At 32.4% G+C, this 19,354-nt stretch overlaps 1 protein-coding gene across 1 annotated transcript in view; it reads left to right on the top strand.

The window, feature by feature from the left end:
• Positions 1–19,354, top strand: part of LOC132754958 (b(0,+)-type amino acid transporter 1-like) — a 128,803-nt gene that overhangs the window by 67,883 nt on the left and 41,566 nt on the right. Inside the window, exons 6-7 of the mRNA XM_060745714.1 lie at positions 515–640; positions 8,189–8,288. Of these exons, the coding sequence (XP_060601697.1) occupies positions 515–640; positions 8,189–8,288 (226 nt within the window). The remainder of the gene's footprint in view (positions 1–514; positions 641–8,188; positions 8,289–19,354) is intronic.

Raw genomic sequence — 19,354 nt, 5'->3', positions numbered from 1 at the left:
CAGAAATGCGAGACGATTTCTTACCACATTACCACAGTGCCCTTTTTACTCACAAAATAATGTTTATGTAAGTAATGTTAACATTATCCCTCTGGAATGAATAAATGTTTCTTCTTTATAAAGTTTAAATCATGCTTTAAGGGCATTTGTGATGGTTGTCAGATGAAGAAAACAGCGTCGAATGTGAAATTATCGGTCATGAAAGTAGCAAAATATAATCAAAGTAGTATTTTGACTACCATACATAATATTTAAATCACTATAATTGTACTTATTGCCAAGTAAAAGATGGTTTAGACAAGTGGCCGAACAATCACTTTTTGAAAACAATAACAGGACATCCAAAATAAAATGATTTTTTTGAGAAACAAAAATAAAAAGCATTACTGGTCTTTAAAAATTGAAGTATTCATGCGATCTAATCAAAGAGAAATTGCTGAGCTAACATTGTATTTAATAGTAGCAGCATGCCTGTACTGTGTGCAATTATTAACCATTTTAACTTTCTTTTCAGTGACAATATGTATCATAAACTGTTATGACACATCCGGGGCAGCTTTTGTTCAGGTTTTCTTCACGGTGGCAAAACTTCTAGCGATAGGTATTATAATCATCGCAGGGTTCGTAAAACTTAGCAAAGGTAAAGTACAAATTTGCAAATGATTTAAATATTCGAATGTTAAGCAATAACAAATCAAACCGTATTGCCCGGCACTCTTGCATTTGACCCTAAACGGTCGGACATACTTCCTGATCGGGAAGCAAGGGGATTTCCCTTCAAGGCTTCCCGATCAGGCAACAAACGTCAAAATCCTTCCCGATCGGGAAGCGGCCTTTTTTAAGTTGTTCAGGAAAAATGGCCGGTGCATAATAGTTTTCAACCAACTTCAAAATGAATATCACACTTTAGTGCAGAAAAGATACATCTAAAATCCTACCTGGTCATTTTATTTTAAAATGTATAAATTAAATAATCGGAAAGTTAATTTTAGTGAAGTTTTACGATTTAACTAAGAAGTAACTGCTTCCCGTTTTGGAAACACTGTTTCCTGATCAGGCATCTAGCAAAATATTCATCATTAAATGTTTCCCGTTTGGGAAGTTTTTTTCTCTTTATGTTAGCGCGCTCTATGCCGGAAATCTTTCGTGTTGATTGAGAGTGCTTGGGACAACACCAACAAAAAAAGTTATCTGTGCAACAAATCAACAGAGTCGTAGTAATCTGGTGTGTCTAGCAGTTCAGATACAAATGATAGCATCATAGGTGGTGTCTTCTCAAATTTTGTAAAAAGGAATATTCGAATATATTCGAACATGGAAAATGAATAGTCGAACATCAATTTTCTTATTCGTTCCCGGCCCTAGTTATATTTATCATGCCCAACTTTGTCGGTCAGTCCATCTGTAGACCGCAGTTATTATCTTAAAAACTATTTATCACAGAGTCTTCATACTTCACATACCAATTGGCCATACCTAAAGTAGATGACACCTATTTATTTTAGGGTCACTAAGTCAAAGGTCAAGGTCACAGGGACCTTAAATGTCAGAATGGTTTCTGCTCATTATCTTGAAAATTATTTCTCACAAAGTCTTCATATTTCCAAATTGATTAGTCATATGTAGTAGATAACTCCCATTGATTTTGGAGTCACTATGTCAAAGGTCACAGGGGCTTAAATGTCAAAATGATTTCCACACAATATCTTGAAAAGTATTTATCACAAATTTTTCCTATTTCATGTGTTGATTAGTCATATGTGGTAGATGACCCTTATTGATTTTGGGTTCACCAGTTTAAAGGTTATAGGGTCCTTAAAAGTCAGAATGGTTTCCGTTTATTATCTTGAAAACTATTTATCACGAAATCTTTTATATTTCACTTATTGATTGATTACAATTAGTAGATGACCCCTATTGGTTTTGAGGTCTTTAGGTCAAAGGTCACAAGGATGTTAAATGATAGAATGGTTTCCACTCATTATCTTCAACACTACTCGTTAACAAGTTTTTTGTGTTTCAAATTTTAATTGAACATTACTAGTAGATGACCCTAGGTCAGAGGTCACAATAACGTTGAATGTTAAAATGGCCAAAGTAGATGCCCAAAGTTACATTTATATAATAATATATATTTTATTCCAGCTACCCTCCATTTTGTATAATTTACTATTGGTAGATTTCATTTAATTATTTAATTTCAAGGTCATAATTATATTGGTCATTGTTTATCTTTTTCTATAACTGAACACTTCCATGCACCCATTTATGGCATATTTCTATAACAAAGTTACCAATAGTATGAGTCAAGAGCTAGAAGGGGGCATATATGTCATTATGACATTTCTTGTTTTATTTATTTTATTTTATTTTATATTTTATTCTTTTCTTTGTTTTAATTAAAAGTGGTATAAGTTTCAGAAAATAGAAATGTGATACAGTCACTACAAAAACATGTAGTATGAAAACACGTCTTGAACTAGATCTACAGCAAAAAAATATTTATATTTATCAAAATCATTACCTTCATATATCAACCTCTAAGTTTCCTCATCTGTTTGTGAGCTCTAGTCAACATTAAACTTATATGAGCTGCATGGAAATTGTTTTGAGAAATTAAACTCTGTGCAATGTTGTTCAACATGTGCTATACAATCCTAACAGTATGAAACTTTTGTATTGTAAGGATGATTTTTGTACTGTCCGTCAAGTATAGCTAATGTTTTGATAGATATTATTACGCCTTACAAGAACATAAGCTTCGCCAGATATTTTCCACTCATCGTGTTTGAATTATGTTCCACATGTCTTTAAAAACTGACCAGGCTTGGCAATTTCTAATCATCAAGATACTAACTACAAATATAATGTACTTCCAGATTGGGAAGCAGTGTACATGTATCTTAAAATTTAATGACGTCACGTTGTATTATTATTTGGCGCGCTTTTCATTTAGTATTAAGTTCAAAATTGAATGTCTCTTCAAAACGTTTCTTTGCATATGACAAAAAGAAAATTTGTTTTGTTTAGTGTAAGATCGAAATATATTTCACCTTGTGAACACCAAAAGTTCATATTCAACTCGTGGCTGCGCCACTGGTGAAAAATACCTTTTGGTGCTCACTCGGTGAAAGATTTTCCGATCTTACACTGAATTAAACAAATACTTCCCCCTAAACGTATCGTATATGCTCGGACAAGGGCTCGCAATAAAATTAATTTTATTCAACTCGTGCAATAACTTTAGTATTGAACTGCACTTATTCAATATCCTCTATTTAATATTATAGCATAAAATCGGCTATTTTTCACCTCTTTTGCCCTTGGATGTTGTAACGGGACCAAAACCATGTGTTAACATAGCCACGCGCTGTTGTACCTATCGCAATACATTACTTAAATGCTGATATAATTTTTTTTACAGAATACTGCAAGTTTTAACAATATATATATCTGTGCTATTCTTTTTTCTATCAGTATTAAAGAATTGACAATTAAATAAGTAATGATATTCATCACCAAGTGAGCTAGTATAGCATAAGTTACACACTCTTAATTCTCTTCCAGACTCAATAGGTAATTTATGGTTCATACATCTGAAGCGCAATAGTACTAAAGCTAAATGAGATGGTAAAATATCTAAGAACTTTTCAAATCTGAATTCACTTTTGCACATTGTATAATTAATTTACTGGATTCTGACATTTCACTATGCCAATTTGAATGAACTGATCTTTCAGTCTATTCTTAACTATTTTCTTAAACAATGGAAGAGAAGTGGCAACATTATTTATCCAAAAATTTGATAAACCCATTGAATCTAGTAAATTACATCCATGGGAGTTTCAACACATTTCTACAATATAAAGAGTGTGACATATCATACAAGATATGGCTTATTATTTCTTGTTTGCTACTTAAAATCTTATTCCAAAAGCACAAAACTCTACTTTTTATATAATTAGATAAATGTAATATCCCTAAATCTCCATAAAGCATACAATTTGGAGTACTTTGTTTCAAATTTAATATGAGTTTATAAAATTTTAATTGAAATCTATCTATGATATTCCCCACACTTCGCTACCATATAACAATATAGGTGCTACCATGCTATCAAATAAATGAATTTGCATACTGATAGGTAGATCCAATTTTCTAGCCTTAACTATATAGTTAAGGCTAGAAAATTGGATCTACCTATCAGTATGCAAATTCATGGTAAATTTGCTAAAACAAAGAATCATTTATTAGAACAGGCAAGAAGGCTATGTTTTCAATTACATAATTGAAAACATAGCCTTTCTTGCCTGTTCTAATAAATGATTCTTTGTTTTAGCAAATTTACCATTATAAGAGAATTTAACACCCAGATATGAAAAATCATCAACAATCTCTGGCAAATTACCTTCGATTTAATCATATTTTATTGCTTGAAACATGTACATGTAACATAGAGATTACATTAATACAAAACAGAATACAATAAATACGAATAAGGAAACATGTATGTTAACAGTTTGAAGCAAATGGGTTGGGCCACAAGTTTTACCAACATTAATGAAGGCCCTTCCCAGGCAAGTTTAAATGACAAAATGTTCATTATAAAGATACAAAACGTAATTAATGTGTTAGGCGAAGAAACAAGAAAATAAATGTTTTTTGCGCATCATCAGAGCAATATTTACAGTTTGCTTCTATATATATTGATATAAAAGTATTTAGATGACAATATTATGAGAAAAAAAAACAACAACAACAAAAAAAATTGATATGAGGTTTATGAAATAGAAAAAAAATACACATTCTAAAACATCCAAACTTCTGTTCACCTTTCCTCTGAAAAAAAAATAAAACAGGTTTCGCCTCCATTTCCGTTACTGGACCAGCATTAAAAATAGAAATACGGAGTTATATTTAATTATCATTAAGATATATTAAGTTCTAAAACGATTCGTATTCTTTATATATTTTTGAACATGCCCAAAAATAATGTCATTATCTTCAGGCGACAAGTTATCAATTCCAAACAGCAGTTTCTTTACACTGAAAGGATGATATGGGCGGGTATTAATGAATAATTGATGGCGCTGTTGATGAAATAACGGACATTTGAAAAAATAGTGTTCTGCATCCTCTATGGTATATTTTTTTGATTATCACGTAAGTGGTTGTAAAATAAGTCGGAGTTTAGGTTACTACATTTATTACGTATTCTTGCATGATGGATCTGTGAAAATCTTTCACCAGAAATGAAGAATGGGGGAACTATTGGGGGTTTAAATTTTTCTTTTAGATTACATTTAAAAGCTGATAATGAGTCTACAGTACGAGAATGAGTGTCCAAATTGTTCCAAAGTTTGATAGATGAAGGTATTGTAGATTTAGCATATATTTCAAGCCGGTGTGCCATAGTAGCATAGTCAGAATTGTTTCTCAAATTGTATGTATTTGCTTCTAAAACGGTATTTGGAAAAAGTTCAGACAGATAACAGGGTAATTCTCCACGGCTATATTTATATACCAAAATTAATTTCGACAAATTACCTTCAAAACTAAAGGCTGGGATATAACATAAACCTCTTTTACTTTTACAAAAAAAAATTTTTTTTTTAGTCTTATTAGGATATAGAGGATATTTGTTTAGTTCAGTTTGGAATATATTTCACCGAGTGAGCACCAAAAGGTATATGAACTTTCGGTGTTCACAAGGTGAAATATATTTCGATCTTACACTAAACTAAACAAATTTTCTTTTTATTATATGCAAAGAAACGTTTTAAAAAGACATTAAACCTAATACTGAATGAAAAGCGCGCCAAATAATAATACAACGTGACGCCATTTATGACGTCACGTCATTAAGTTGGTACCCAGTTCTGTGCACGCTGGTATTTCACTGAAACAACGTAAGGGGCTTAAATTCAAAACAGTGAAATTATCAAAGTGGTAATTTTACTGTTTCAAACAGTGAAATTACCAGTTTTAAATCACTGATATATTTCTATAAACCACCGAAAAGCATGTAATAAAAACTTGTAAATGCCATAATTGACAATAATTTGACATTGCATCTATAGTGCTTTTTGCAGTTCTTCAGCAGATTCAGCAAATATAACTGTATCCTCAGCATATAAAAGAATGTACAACTTAAAATACATTTCAACATCAGAATCACTCAGGGTATCATTTACAATGTTTGATAGTAGATCCAGACAATTAAAATGTTGTGACAGAAAATAGTTTAAATAACTTAAGAATAAAGAAAACAATATGGGAGATAGCAGCATTCAAGTAACTGTGCTGGAAATACGGCGTATAGACTTCACCGCTACAGTAATCTTGATTGTCGCCCTTTCTAAGAAACAAACGGACAATTGTCGATGTAAACAAAAATCATTCAGTTTAACCCTCCGATTAACTTACATAACAAGATAACACAAAACGAATATGAGAAACTGTTGTTTTATTGATGTTTATATTGATAAATGCTCTAAATATTTCTTTGAGAGAATAGTGTTTAGTGCCTGATTTTTTATAAACTTGTGTGCTTGAAAAAAAACAACAACAAACGATTCTGTATGGCATGTTAAACGTTGCAGAATTCAACACATTTAATTTTTGATCTATATCCAATATTTATATTGTATAACTGTAATTTTATATGCTATACCATACATAGGCACTTGGTTTTGGGATAAAAAAAAAACCTTTGAGGGGTTTGTAGAACTCAAATATAATTGACTGTAACAATTTTTTAACTTCGATGTCTCTTTTTTAAACCGTGTTTTTTAGTAACATCGGAAAAATAACGATTAAAGAAAATAGACAGAGGTTCGCATTCATATGATTTTGATCAAATCGTTCAATAAATTTAGTATTAAACCTACACTCATACAATATCCTCTATATATAGCGTATATGCACTAAAGCAAGATACATGACTATCACAGAGACCATAACATTGATAAAATGATTATAAACTTTGAGATGACTCGAACTGTGACACGGAAACCGCCACTATAGGCAGAACGGCTGACACTGCAAGTGAAATCGACTAGTAAATGCATTACTTTGTACTATAAACACGCAATACTTATTTAAGATAAATGAAATAAGAAATATAATTGTGTAAAATCTCTGCTTAAAATGTATCCTAAAACCAGATCTAAGAAAACGATTTCAAATTAATTCTTGATCGGTAGCCAATACGCCACACCTCACTTACGTGTGAAGTTAACAAATACAAATGTATATCGATATATTTATACGTTGTACCAAAGACACCTTCTAAATTTATCCAGAATACGAACCTAGTACAACGATCCGTTAGCGGACGAACGACCACACAATTAATGATTTTTCAATAATGGGCTGGAAAAGCTATACGGGAATGACCAATACAGAAAAAACAATAGAAAATTTGTGGAAAAATAAATTAAGAACCTTTAGACCGTATGGAGTTAATACCAAAGAATAACGCGGCAGACGGCAAACAACGGCGGGCGTCGTTCATTGACGTTACGTCACTTCCATTGTTTTGTTTGATAGATTTGTATGTAAAATAAATGCTGCTGAAGAAGGCCGCAAGGCCGAAAGCTACGGCAAATTTCAAATAGCGATTTTGATATATTTATCCATATAAATGTATAGAAAAATCGCACGAAAAATCGGCACACCGCAGCACGGCCGTTACTTTTTCTTCGTGCTTATTTAAGTTGATTTTATGATGCACTAGTCCGATTGGACGGGGGTGCACTATGTAATAACAGAAAACGAAGAAATTATTGAAACAAGCGAGAATAACATTTATATTATAATTTAGATAAAATGTCTAATGAAGAGTAACAATTTTGTTACTTAACTTAATGATCAAAAATATAATCAAATATAAAGTTTGATGTCGTCTGTTACTTGTTACTTTCTACATAAAACCATCCATATAGCCCATACATTCTGAATACTTCGGACTTCTAGGTATCGTCACGTCTCAGTGATTTTCTTCCTTCTCTTGAGAAGGAAGAATAATTCAATATGGTAGGGTATAAAACCCTTATCTTGTGCTTGTCCTTAGATATGCTTTATTTGAGAGAAAAGTCAAATATGATAACTGATACTAAACAGCTTTAAAAAAAACCCGAAGCGGAAGTTAAATTCACATATATATATTGACAAAGTTATTATTCAGGTGGTGATAAAGAATTATGGAACGGGTTCGAAGGGACAACTGACTCACCTTCTAAAATTGCACTGTCTTTCTATGACGCCATGTGGGCCTACGACGGCTGGTAAGTACATTCAGACACGATTCTTTACGGTTCATTGCCGTTAACTCGAATGTAATGAAAGACTTTACTTAAACTTATTTTTTCATACAAGATTTTAAATACATGAAAAGTGTACCTTTGACAAGTACAAATGTTGCTGCAATGCAGCAATTGAGAAGCTCCGCGCAAAAATGCGCTCATTACAGATACCTTACCAAATCATTCCTACGCACAGGTCATTTTCTATTTAGATTAAGTACTATTGTACATTATTCCGGATGTTTTGTAAATCATTTAAATTTGCATAATTATACTTATCGTATGCACTGTCCATGAGAGAGGGGCCAGATATTAAATTTTAAAAAAATGCTTTCACTGATGTCTACCTCCTGGTAAGGAAAGTAATTTCAATACAAACAAAACTTACAAGATTTGTAATATGAAATGACAGTAGTGCAACATTGTTCTGTTTGTGTAGTCAGTAATAAAAAATATTAAAGCATGTACATTTTCTTTTTTACCTGTAATGCTACTCATTTTCTACAAATATCAACACCTAATCATGGTAAGAAATATAAAAATCCATATGTATATAAGCTAAAACAAATACTTTCATCGACTTTATTTTTCAAAATGTTCGTAACATATATATATAGTAAATGGTTTATCATGATATAACAAGAAAAGCATTGAGGCAAAGCATCAAAGGGCGTCCAAGCAAGAAATGCAACAAGCGACCACGAACAAGTAGACATCTGATGACCAGATTTTCTTTTCAATGATCAATTGGATTTTACCAGAATTGTATATCATTGATGTATGGTGGTCGAAAAACATTGTTCATTGAACATTGGTATGCTTGCTAGAGATTAGAATATTGAATGTATTTTCTTTTGAACATACAAAACAGAAGTCAAAATAAGCAAAGTCTGTTCTTTATAATTATAATTGTAACAAATGTACAAACAGTATATAAAAATAGTAACAAAAGGGACTAATATAGCAATATTACCTGCATTTTTTATGTCAAAACACACACTAGAATGAAAATTTGGGATGTTCGTGAAGTTGGCAGCCTAGCTGCTTAGCAGCCTAAGGTTGGCAGCCTGGCAACCTATCAGCCTAAATAAAACTAACAATAGTACAACCATGAAAACGGTCGGGAATGCATCAGTAGCACTTCCTTAGATCATTCCACACCTTTTTTCAATATCGTGATTTTTTTTAAAGATTTTAAACTTTATCTTAACATATTTCTTTTTCATTCTGACTCTTCGAAATTTGTGAAGTTAGCAGCCTAGTAGCCTAAAGAAAACTATGGATAGAACAAACATGTAAATTGTCGGAAATGAATCAGTAGCACATACTTAGACCATTCCACGTCTTATTTCAATATCGTGATCTTTTTTTTAAATATTTAACTTATTTTTTTTTTTCATTCCGATGCTTCGCAAATTTGTGAAGTTAGCAGCCTAACAGCCTGTCAGCCTGGCAGCCTAAAGAAAACTTAAGATAGTAGAACATGAAAACCGTCGGAAATGAATCAGTAGACAATCTAGGACCATTTCACGTCTTATTTCAATATCGTGATCTTTTTTTTTTAAATATTGAACTTATTTTTTTTTCATTCCGATGCTTCGCAAATTTGTGAAGTTAGCAGCCTAACAGCCTGTCAGCCTAGAAGCCTAAAGAAAACTAAGGATAGTACAAACAGTCATGAAAACCATCGATAGTTAATCGGTAGTCCTTAATAAGACCGTTCCACGTCTTATTTCAATATCGTGATCTTTATTTTATTTAAATATTGAACTTTATTTTTTTTTTCATTCTGACGCTTCGAAATTTGTAAAGTTAGCAGCCTAACAGCCTGGCAGCCTAGTAGCCTAAAAAACTGATTTGATTTAAACATATTTTATTGCCAAAAATAAGACATATACATACATGTAGACAGTTACAATACAATGACATGACATATTTGGCAAAAGGGTTGACCCACAAGTTCTCTCAACATTAGCAACGGGTCCTAAAAAACTAAGGATAGTACAAACATGAAAACCGTCGGAAATGAATCGGTAGCACATACTTAGACCATTCCATATTTTATTTCAATGTCGCGATCTTTATTTTTTAAAATATTGAACTTTATTTGATGCTTTCAGTGGATTACTGATTTATCCGTGAATATTATATTTGATAATTTCACAGTGAAAATTATCAAAATATAATTTCACACTTTTCAATGACGAAACTACTTTCTTAAGATTTTCCCCATGTGGTACCTCAATTTTAAATTTACTGACAATTCTGACAATGTCAGACAGTTCAGAGAAAAGCAAAACTGAAATTGATAAACATTTTAAATGTCAAAAGTAATAAAAAGAAGAAAACCTACATCTATTCATTTAAATTACCAATCACCAAATATCATCTCATACTTTGTTTGTTTCGTTTTAACAGTCTGCAAAATATATTCCTTCCACAAACTGCTCTTGATGACATTTGGGCATATTTAAGTATCCTACGAGCAATAACTGCCGTTTGCTTTATGAAAACTTGAAAAGCAATCACAGCCATCAGCCCGAAGAATAAGTAAACAACCCACCGTTCGTTAAATAGCCTTTCAACAATTCCAAATTTTCCAATTTCCTAGTCGCTTTTTGAATGTTTACACTTCAGTCAACACTTATTTATTGCACGCCTGGTAAATGATAGAGCTACCTCTTTCGGAGGTATACGGTAAAACACAAGTATAACAGCTTTACGTTTTCTGGAAACTTAAATCAAATTCACATGGCATAGCATTCTCCGAATTTTGATATTTGATGTAGAGTTTACAAAATATATAAGTAATGAAAACACTTGGCACTTAATTTTAGCGACATGCAATAGCTCGTAAGTAGCATAGAGCGATTTACCGTATACCTCCGAAAGAGGTAGCTCTATCATTTACCAGGCGTGTTATTGTCTGTTACAATCCTCAAATAAATTTTCTTTCCTTTAAAAAGGTGCATGACTAACAAAACCAAATGCTAACCCTCTGAATCAAACACAATTATTTTCCTCCCGTGAAATACACAACTTTTAAAAATGGCGGCCGCTTACATTTAACAAAGCCAGGTCTAATAAAAGTTCGCAGTAAGAAACAGAAATATGGATCGGTGGTTGGACTTTTCCTCCCACTAAAATTGTTTGTTTTTATTGTTAATACAAGCGATCATTCATAGTTTTTTTTAATAAAATGTAAAATATCACCGCCATTTAACGTTGATTGTCGAACTTATTTTCAGCCCAAGACTTCTTGTATTTAATGAGAAATATGACTAAATGAGGCTCTCAATGGGGAAAACAGATTTTAATATTAACGTTAATATTAAGGAAATTTCGTTTTAACTTGTTATTAAGCATACAATTAAAAGAATATTTTTTTTGTTGCGTAAGATGTAATTTTATTTCATCTCGTGAACTTTAAAAACAGTATTCTCACGAGTGGCGTACCCACTCGATGAAATAAAATTTCATCTTACACACAAACAAACAAAAATCCTCTATATTTTTTTCATTCTGACGCTTCGAAATTCGTAAAGTTAGCAGCCTGGCATCCTAGGAGCTTAAAGAAAACTAAGGATTGTACAAACATAACAACCGTCGTAAATGAATCGGTTTTGCATAGACCATTCCACGTCTTATTTCGATATCATGATCTTTATTTTTAAAAATATTGAATTTTATTTAATTTTACCAAAAAGAACATGGTGCTATATCAGTCAAATATATTTCATTTTTTTTTAAAAATAAATATGAAATATAAATATGAAAGTGGGCGGAGTCAAGACTCATATTTATTATGAGGGACTTCTTTCGCCATTTTGTTTGAAAAAATCTGATAAATACAAAAAACTTTTGTTGAATTTTGTTTTGAAAACTATCTAGAATGATGGAAAATGGTCCAACTAAGAAAATAAATCCCACCACTAATATCTTTAATTCAGTCATTAACGCTGTACAGACGTTTAAAGAGTTGTTTACGCTAAATATCGCGTGCAAAACAAGACAATAATTATATTATTGCGCGCTGTATAATTGCAGCTGCGTAAAAAGCAATGGGGTTCGTAACCATTTTTCTTTGATAATGAAATTCAATAAAAAGGTTATTTTTCGTTTTTCGTAAAATATGGTATATATTTTCACTCAACATGATAAAAAGGCCACATACTTTCACTCGCCGTCCCGGCTCGTGAAAATATGTGGCATTTTATCATGTTTCGTGAAAATATATACCATATTTCACTCAAACGAAAAAATATCCTCTTAATATTTGTTGGCAATATAATATATGTAATAAACATTGTATGAAAGTGTTTTTCGGCTATGTTACTGCCTAGCGTCAAAAACGTAGAAAAGCCGAAAAACACATTTTACTTGCGATAAAATAGATATATATTTTAAAAAGTGCTGCTAAATACATTTTTCAACCATTTAAATGAATAACTATTACAAAAATTGTATTACCTTTGTAAAATGGCAGTTATATTTTTTTTAATAAATACAGTATGAAAAACTTTTTTCGGCTATGTTACATAGTCAGCGTTAAAAAACATGGAAAAGCCGAAACCCACATTAGACGCGCAATAAGAAAGGTATATGAATAAAAATACCAATAAAATTAGACTTTTCAATCGTTTAAATAATTAACATAATCTAGCAGTCGTTTTATATTTATGCTATATGAACGTACGTAGTTTCAATAGAGTAAAGAACATATATAGAAAAGCAATAATTTATTGCTAATATAATGGCGACACATCATCTAAATCATTACGCAGTATTTATTTTTATTATCTTATTATTTATTTCAGTGATGAAACTTATAGGCTGGCTCAGTGTGAGCTTTAAGATTGTTGAATGTCGGTCATCCATTTTATGTCAACTGTGGTCTGTCCACATTTAGCATCATCGGATACCCACGGCCGAACCAATGTTAATCAACCATGTGTATCCGACGATGACATTTAGTTGTTAACACTCTACTGGTCAATATAAATGAATTTCTTGGAAAGGTTGTATATGAAGACTATATGTAACAATTATTGAATAATGAAAATATTAAAGTACATTTGAATTGATTTGATTATAGATTTCATTTTTATTAATAAACGATAAAGTAATTCATTTGAAAATTAATGTGTAGATATGAATACAACACACCAGAATATATATGTTAATGCATCAAAGTACAGTACATAGATCTGTAACATGGAAAGCTATACAAAAGGATGTACTATAATTTGGTAATTAAGTCTTGTAGGATGATTCAATTAATTGACATTGTATAGAGTTCAAGCCAGGTCATTTTTTTATTAGATAGCATCACTAAAGACTCAATATTACTGTTTCAATATTCTATACTGCAGTCCTTCAAAAATGATTTCTTTATTGCTCATCTATCAGCTTGCCTAGCAATACACAGATGGAACATCACATCTTCCTTGTCTCATTAATAACTTTGGAAGAAAAAAACATTGGTGTGAGTCACTTGTTAGGGACATTGACCTTGGCCAGTAGGTTAAAATCAATATGGTCTTGATGACAAAGATGGATTATATTATCAAGCTATGTATACTTCAGTTCTTTCAGTGCTTTGATTTGTTGTTTTCAATGTAGGCATATCTAGCAAGTTGGTGAAACCTTAAACTGCATACAAGTACACAAATTGTTTCAGCTATAGTTCAGTTGGCACGAAATACTCGTGCACTACACAAGTACTATGACTATTACATACTACACAAAACACAGGATAAAACTATTTTCCCGGTATATCAAAATTATTAGATATTATAACAAAACTACATTGATATTTTTATTCATTTGCATCTATCATAAAATTTAAAAAAATAGAAATAGAAAAAAGAAAAATGTTAGACAACTTCTGAGGCTCTAACTCGTGATAAAATTTTAAGACGCATACCAACGACTTTACCATCTTTGCCATTAAGACGTTCCAATTGTATTATATTCTCTTCTTTAAAAAATCTGTTTTACCTATTCAGACAAAGATTTTAAATTTTTGTCATCTATACATTATTTTACATATAAATCAAGGAATACCACCCCCACCAAGGTTATCTATAATTCACCGAAAGTGATATACATGTAGTATATGATTCAAGATCAAATAGAAAGTAATATGAATATATTCGAATAACCTGGAAATAAATGCAACCGAGAACTGAAAAAGAGAAATGAATACATAGATGAACATCCAACATGTATTTTCCCTTTTTAGTTGTCCCAACTAATGTACTTACAAACCCGAAAATTCCAACCATACAGGGTAACGCCCACTGCAGTGACGTTTCATCACCACTATATATGCTATATTGTATTCATACATTTTTCAAGGAAGTTGAATTCATAGTGATGATCCGACCATGACTGACGCATAACCGACGTGAGTGAAAAATAGTGTTCTGTATTTCTGAAAACTTTAATTAATTGCAAACAGAAGAGAAGATAAGAAATTTATTTTTCGAAAATAATGTGCAATATAGCTTGAATTACGATATTAGAAATGTAGCGGATATAATTTGAAAGTTCGAGTAATTCTATGGATGGAGATAGTAATTCTATGAATGGAGATAAGCGGCTGACGGCTCGCAATATCCAACTTACTCAGCCGTACCTTATCATCATATGTTTTGTATGATATTCCAGAAATATTTGAAAAAAACAAAACAAAACAATTTTTATCGAATAAATTTTGTAGTTTATAATTGCAAAATGAATATTAAAATAGAAATAGCCAGAGATGTCGATAATGTATGTCTGTGAAATAGCCTATAAGATGAATCCGACAACTTCCGGTTTACTTTATGACCTACTTGACAAGCATATCAGCCTGTTTAGCCCATAAGGTATGTTTTAAAGCAAAATATGTTATGAATTTGAAGAATAATAATAATAAGTTTATTTATTGATGTCAATTCGTTCCTGAGGACTAAAACTTTCGTTAATAATTTCGAAGTTATTTGAAAGATCTCGAGCCATTTCGTCCCCAAGACATTTCGACCCTGGCCTAGTCTCAATTTTTGGACTGCAAAAGCAGGGAAAACCGGCATATACGCCTACAATTTGTTAGGCTTGTCACAGCCGTAACGTCTCTACCAAAGGGGCCGAGTGGCGGCATGGCCGAGTATTTAACGCGTCGGACTAGTAATTTCATGATCGCTAGCCGTATGGGTTCAAACCCCGTCAGGGGTAAGTCGTTGTTTCATTGAGCAAGAAACTTTACACTCATTGCTCAGTACTGGTTGGTTCAAGGAACGGATTCGAAAGTGTGTCTATAAGCTTAAAGCTTCCTACACAATCGTAAATTAAGTAATTCAATGAATAAAGGGATTCTATGAAAGATTGAAAAAAAGTGATTTAACGCTCCATATCAGCTGTTTAGCTATTTAGATTAGCCCCTGCAAATACTGAAGGTCTTGTATAATTGAGACATTAGAGGGCAAAGCTAGAAGCACTGTCCTATTATTTCTGACTAAACTCTTACACAGGCGCTAGTCACATAATCAAATATTTTACATAATCGGCCTATATATGTATATAAAGATTATTATAGTATATAGCCCAAATAGAGCATAAAATAGTTTGTTTCAAGCACCTGTAAACTCTTATTGATTGCTGGTTGATTCTTCATACCCACAAAAAACAACTGAACATCATTGTCATTTTTAGCTAGACTATACGAAGTATATGGAGAGCTGTCCTACTCGCCCCGGCGTCCGCGTCCAGATTTCTGATTAAAGTTTTGGTGCAGTAAAATATTTTTCACTATAACTTTGTCATTTCTTAAGGTATCAACTTCAAATATATGTTCCTTATCATCAACCACATCTACTGTGACAATGTTACGTAGTTCTCCGTACCAAACCGTGGAAATCCTTGACAAGTTGGTGGACTGCGAATCAGTACGGACTAGTACGGTTTTCGTACGGACCAGCACGTACCAGTACGGTTTAATACGTACTAGCAGGGATACGCTACGGTTGATTTTTCCGTAGCAAATTTTTGTGCATGTTCAAAAATTGTCAAGGATCACTACGGATATACAAGTACTACTACGACTGATTACGGATACAAAGAGAGCTACTGACCAGAACGGGTAGCCACGGACGATGCCGGAATTAATCCCTGGCTCTTCCGTGGGCGTATTCCGTGAATATGTGACCGGGGTATTAGATTAATAATATCTGTCATATGTTGCGGTTCGGACCGGAATATCCGTCCCGAGGTGACCCGCCCATTGGGCGGTAACGAGGCTTGCCGAGTTACTGCTCATGGGCGGGTTACCGAGGGACGGATATTCCGATCCGAACCGCAAACATATGTCAGATATTTTTTCTTGCATATTCTACAATATTCCATTACATGTATATTTTAAATTTTTTATCTTTATTTTCAACGGAATTTTATATCATTCCAGCCGTAACTATTTTCTTACAACAGCGTATGAAATTGCAACTTCATTCATAACGGTAAAATGACGTCATCCTAAGCGTGCCATTGTACAGCATGCGACTCATATGGCACCCTCCATGCCAGATGAAATTTCCGGCATGGGTAAAACACACGGAAACGCCAGTCTGCTATGCAAGAATAATTGCGTATCAAATGCTTAGTTGTCTAGACTGACATTTTTAAGCGTCTACGAGTATTAACCATGAGAAGCTGTCGTTTACTAATCATGATCTGTTTAAAAGACCTTGTCTTTGGCGGGGGAGGGAGGTGCATTTAGAAAGTGGTTAAAATGTGAAATTTACGATGCAAAGTTTTCTCCTGGTGATAAGACAGACTAACTCTTACTTTTTATAATGATCATAGTTCAGGAATAGTGAATTTTGTTATTTTATATATTTGGCATTTTTAAAAATATGTAACTTTTCCAATTTCTGAAAAAAAAACAACAACATGTGATTCATTTCTTATTTACATTAGATTTGTATTATAATGACGAAGACTGAATTTATGTTGATGATTTAGATTATTATATTTTAAGGATGATGATGATATAGTGAGATGATGTTATTGTTGTTATGCAAAACTGTCTGCTATATATGATAGTTACTGGGCAGCTCGAGTAGAGAGATTTAACAACGCAGTTGTTCGGTTTCTAAATCTTTTTTCTAATGATATTTCAGAGAGGTGATGTCTGGTGAATTAAGGCGGGGCTTATCAGCTAGCTGACCAATAGCATGGAGCTAAATATAGATATATCCGTGCCAATAGGGAGTCAATTTATTACAAAAGTCTTACACTGATGATTTCATAAACACAGTGAAATTACCAAATATAATTTCCAGTGCATCCAGACTATGTTTGAATGCGGGTGAAAAGGGTATTAGGCAAGAACTGCTGAAAAATCATTTCTATATATGCTAACCCTGAACGGCGATTTCAAGCATTTTTGTACATATATTCAGTTCTTCCATTGATTTAAATTTTAAAGGAAGTCCAACCGAAGACAGACGGCCTTCGCCCGAACTATTGGTAATATCTATCTCGTAATTTCATCATTATAGTTGGTACATCTGTTTGCATATGTCTTTGAAATATGCGAAAAAGAAATAAAATGTTTAAATGTACCTTTCGATGATAAAAGAATGCTTTATTTTCTTTACTTGTAGAACGCACATTTTGTATATGTTAGCGTGACTAACGCCGTGACATCATATTAAATTAACAGCGTATACGATTACGTCACTTCATTTTGCAAGTTATGGTTGATCCCATAAGAGGGGGTTTATTGGATATGACTTGATGCCTTTGATAAAATATCTGATGTGACACCCTTTGTTAATAAGGAATAACGAATGTCACTTAATTTCCTGTAAACAAATTCCCACCGTATTCTTATTTGCACTGTTGAACTGTTATTAAGCGAAATGTAATTTCGAAATTATTTTATTGCTTGTTTGTCGACACTTATCGTCGACATGATCATCTCTGCACAGATGAGATATTATAAGAGAATAAGTTTGTAAGATAATCTGGCTTCGTGATAGTATAATATAATTTATAGCATTCCAATTATAAATATACGTATATGTATATTATTTTCATTTGTTTAAGTCTGTTGAGCAACCAAAATGACTTATTCTGTACATAATATTACTTGATTAAGAGAAGTGATGACGCGGACACATGCGAACTATCTTTATTACTTGAAGACAATAATGTCGCTATAATTTTCAATTTCTTATGATTGAGGATGTGAAGTTGATGACGACTGAAAAATTCGCACCAATCCAGTGCTATATCAAATCCCCATCATACCCCATATACCATATACATGTATATGGTGCATATTTATATAAAGGTGACATTTTGATGTTAAAAAGTGATAATAAAGTGTAATAAAGTTTCTGTGTCTTTCCGTATTGTAATACAGATGTACTTAGAAGTATTAATTTTACAAACTAATATATATTTATCCATAACAATCTCCATTTCTATTGATTTTTACCCCTAATTTATTCTTAATGTTGATTAAAACAAATAAGTGCGCAGAGAGCTCAAAAGATATTTGGCCATCAAAGTATGATTTCCATATGGACGAAAACGAATAAGGCATTACTTCAGATTTTCTTTAGCGAATAGGCTGCTAGGCTGAAGGCTGCTAACTCCACAAATTTCGAAGCGTCAGAATGAAAAAATAAAGTTCAATATTTTAAAAAATAAATATCACGATATTGAAATAAGACGTGGAATGGTCTAAATATGTGATACCGATTCATTTCCGACGGTTTTCAGGTTTGTACAATCCTTAGTTTTCTTAAGGCTGATAGGCTTCAGGGCTGTTAGGCTGCTTACTTCACAAATTTCGAAGCGTCACAATGAAAAAAATAAAATTCAATATTTTAAAAAATATTAAAATAAGACATGGAATGGTTTAAATATGTGCTACCGATTCAGTTCCGACGATTTTCATGTTTGTATTATCCTTAGTCTTCTTTAGACTGCTAGGCTGCCAGGCTGCTAGGCTGCTAACTTCACACATTTCAAAACGTCAGAATGAAAAAAAAATTATG

The sequence above is a fragment of the Ruditapes philippinarum genome, unplaced genomic scaffold (genome assembly GCF_026571515.1).
Source record: "Ruditapes philippinarum isolate M1 unplaced genomic scaffold, ASM2657151v2 ctg2147_1_1_1_1, whole genome shotgun sequence".
Lineage (NCBI taxonomy): Eukaryota > Metazoa > Mollusca > Bivalvia > Venerida > Veneridae > Ruditapes > Ruditapes philippinarum.
Note: the sequence above shows the minus strand (reverse complement) of the source record. Positions and strands in the feature narration are given on the sequence as shown.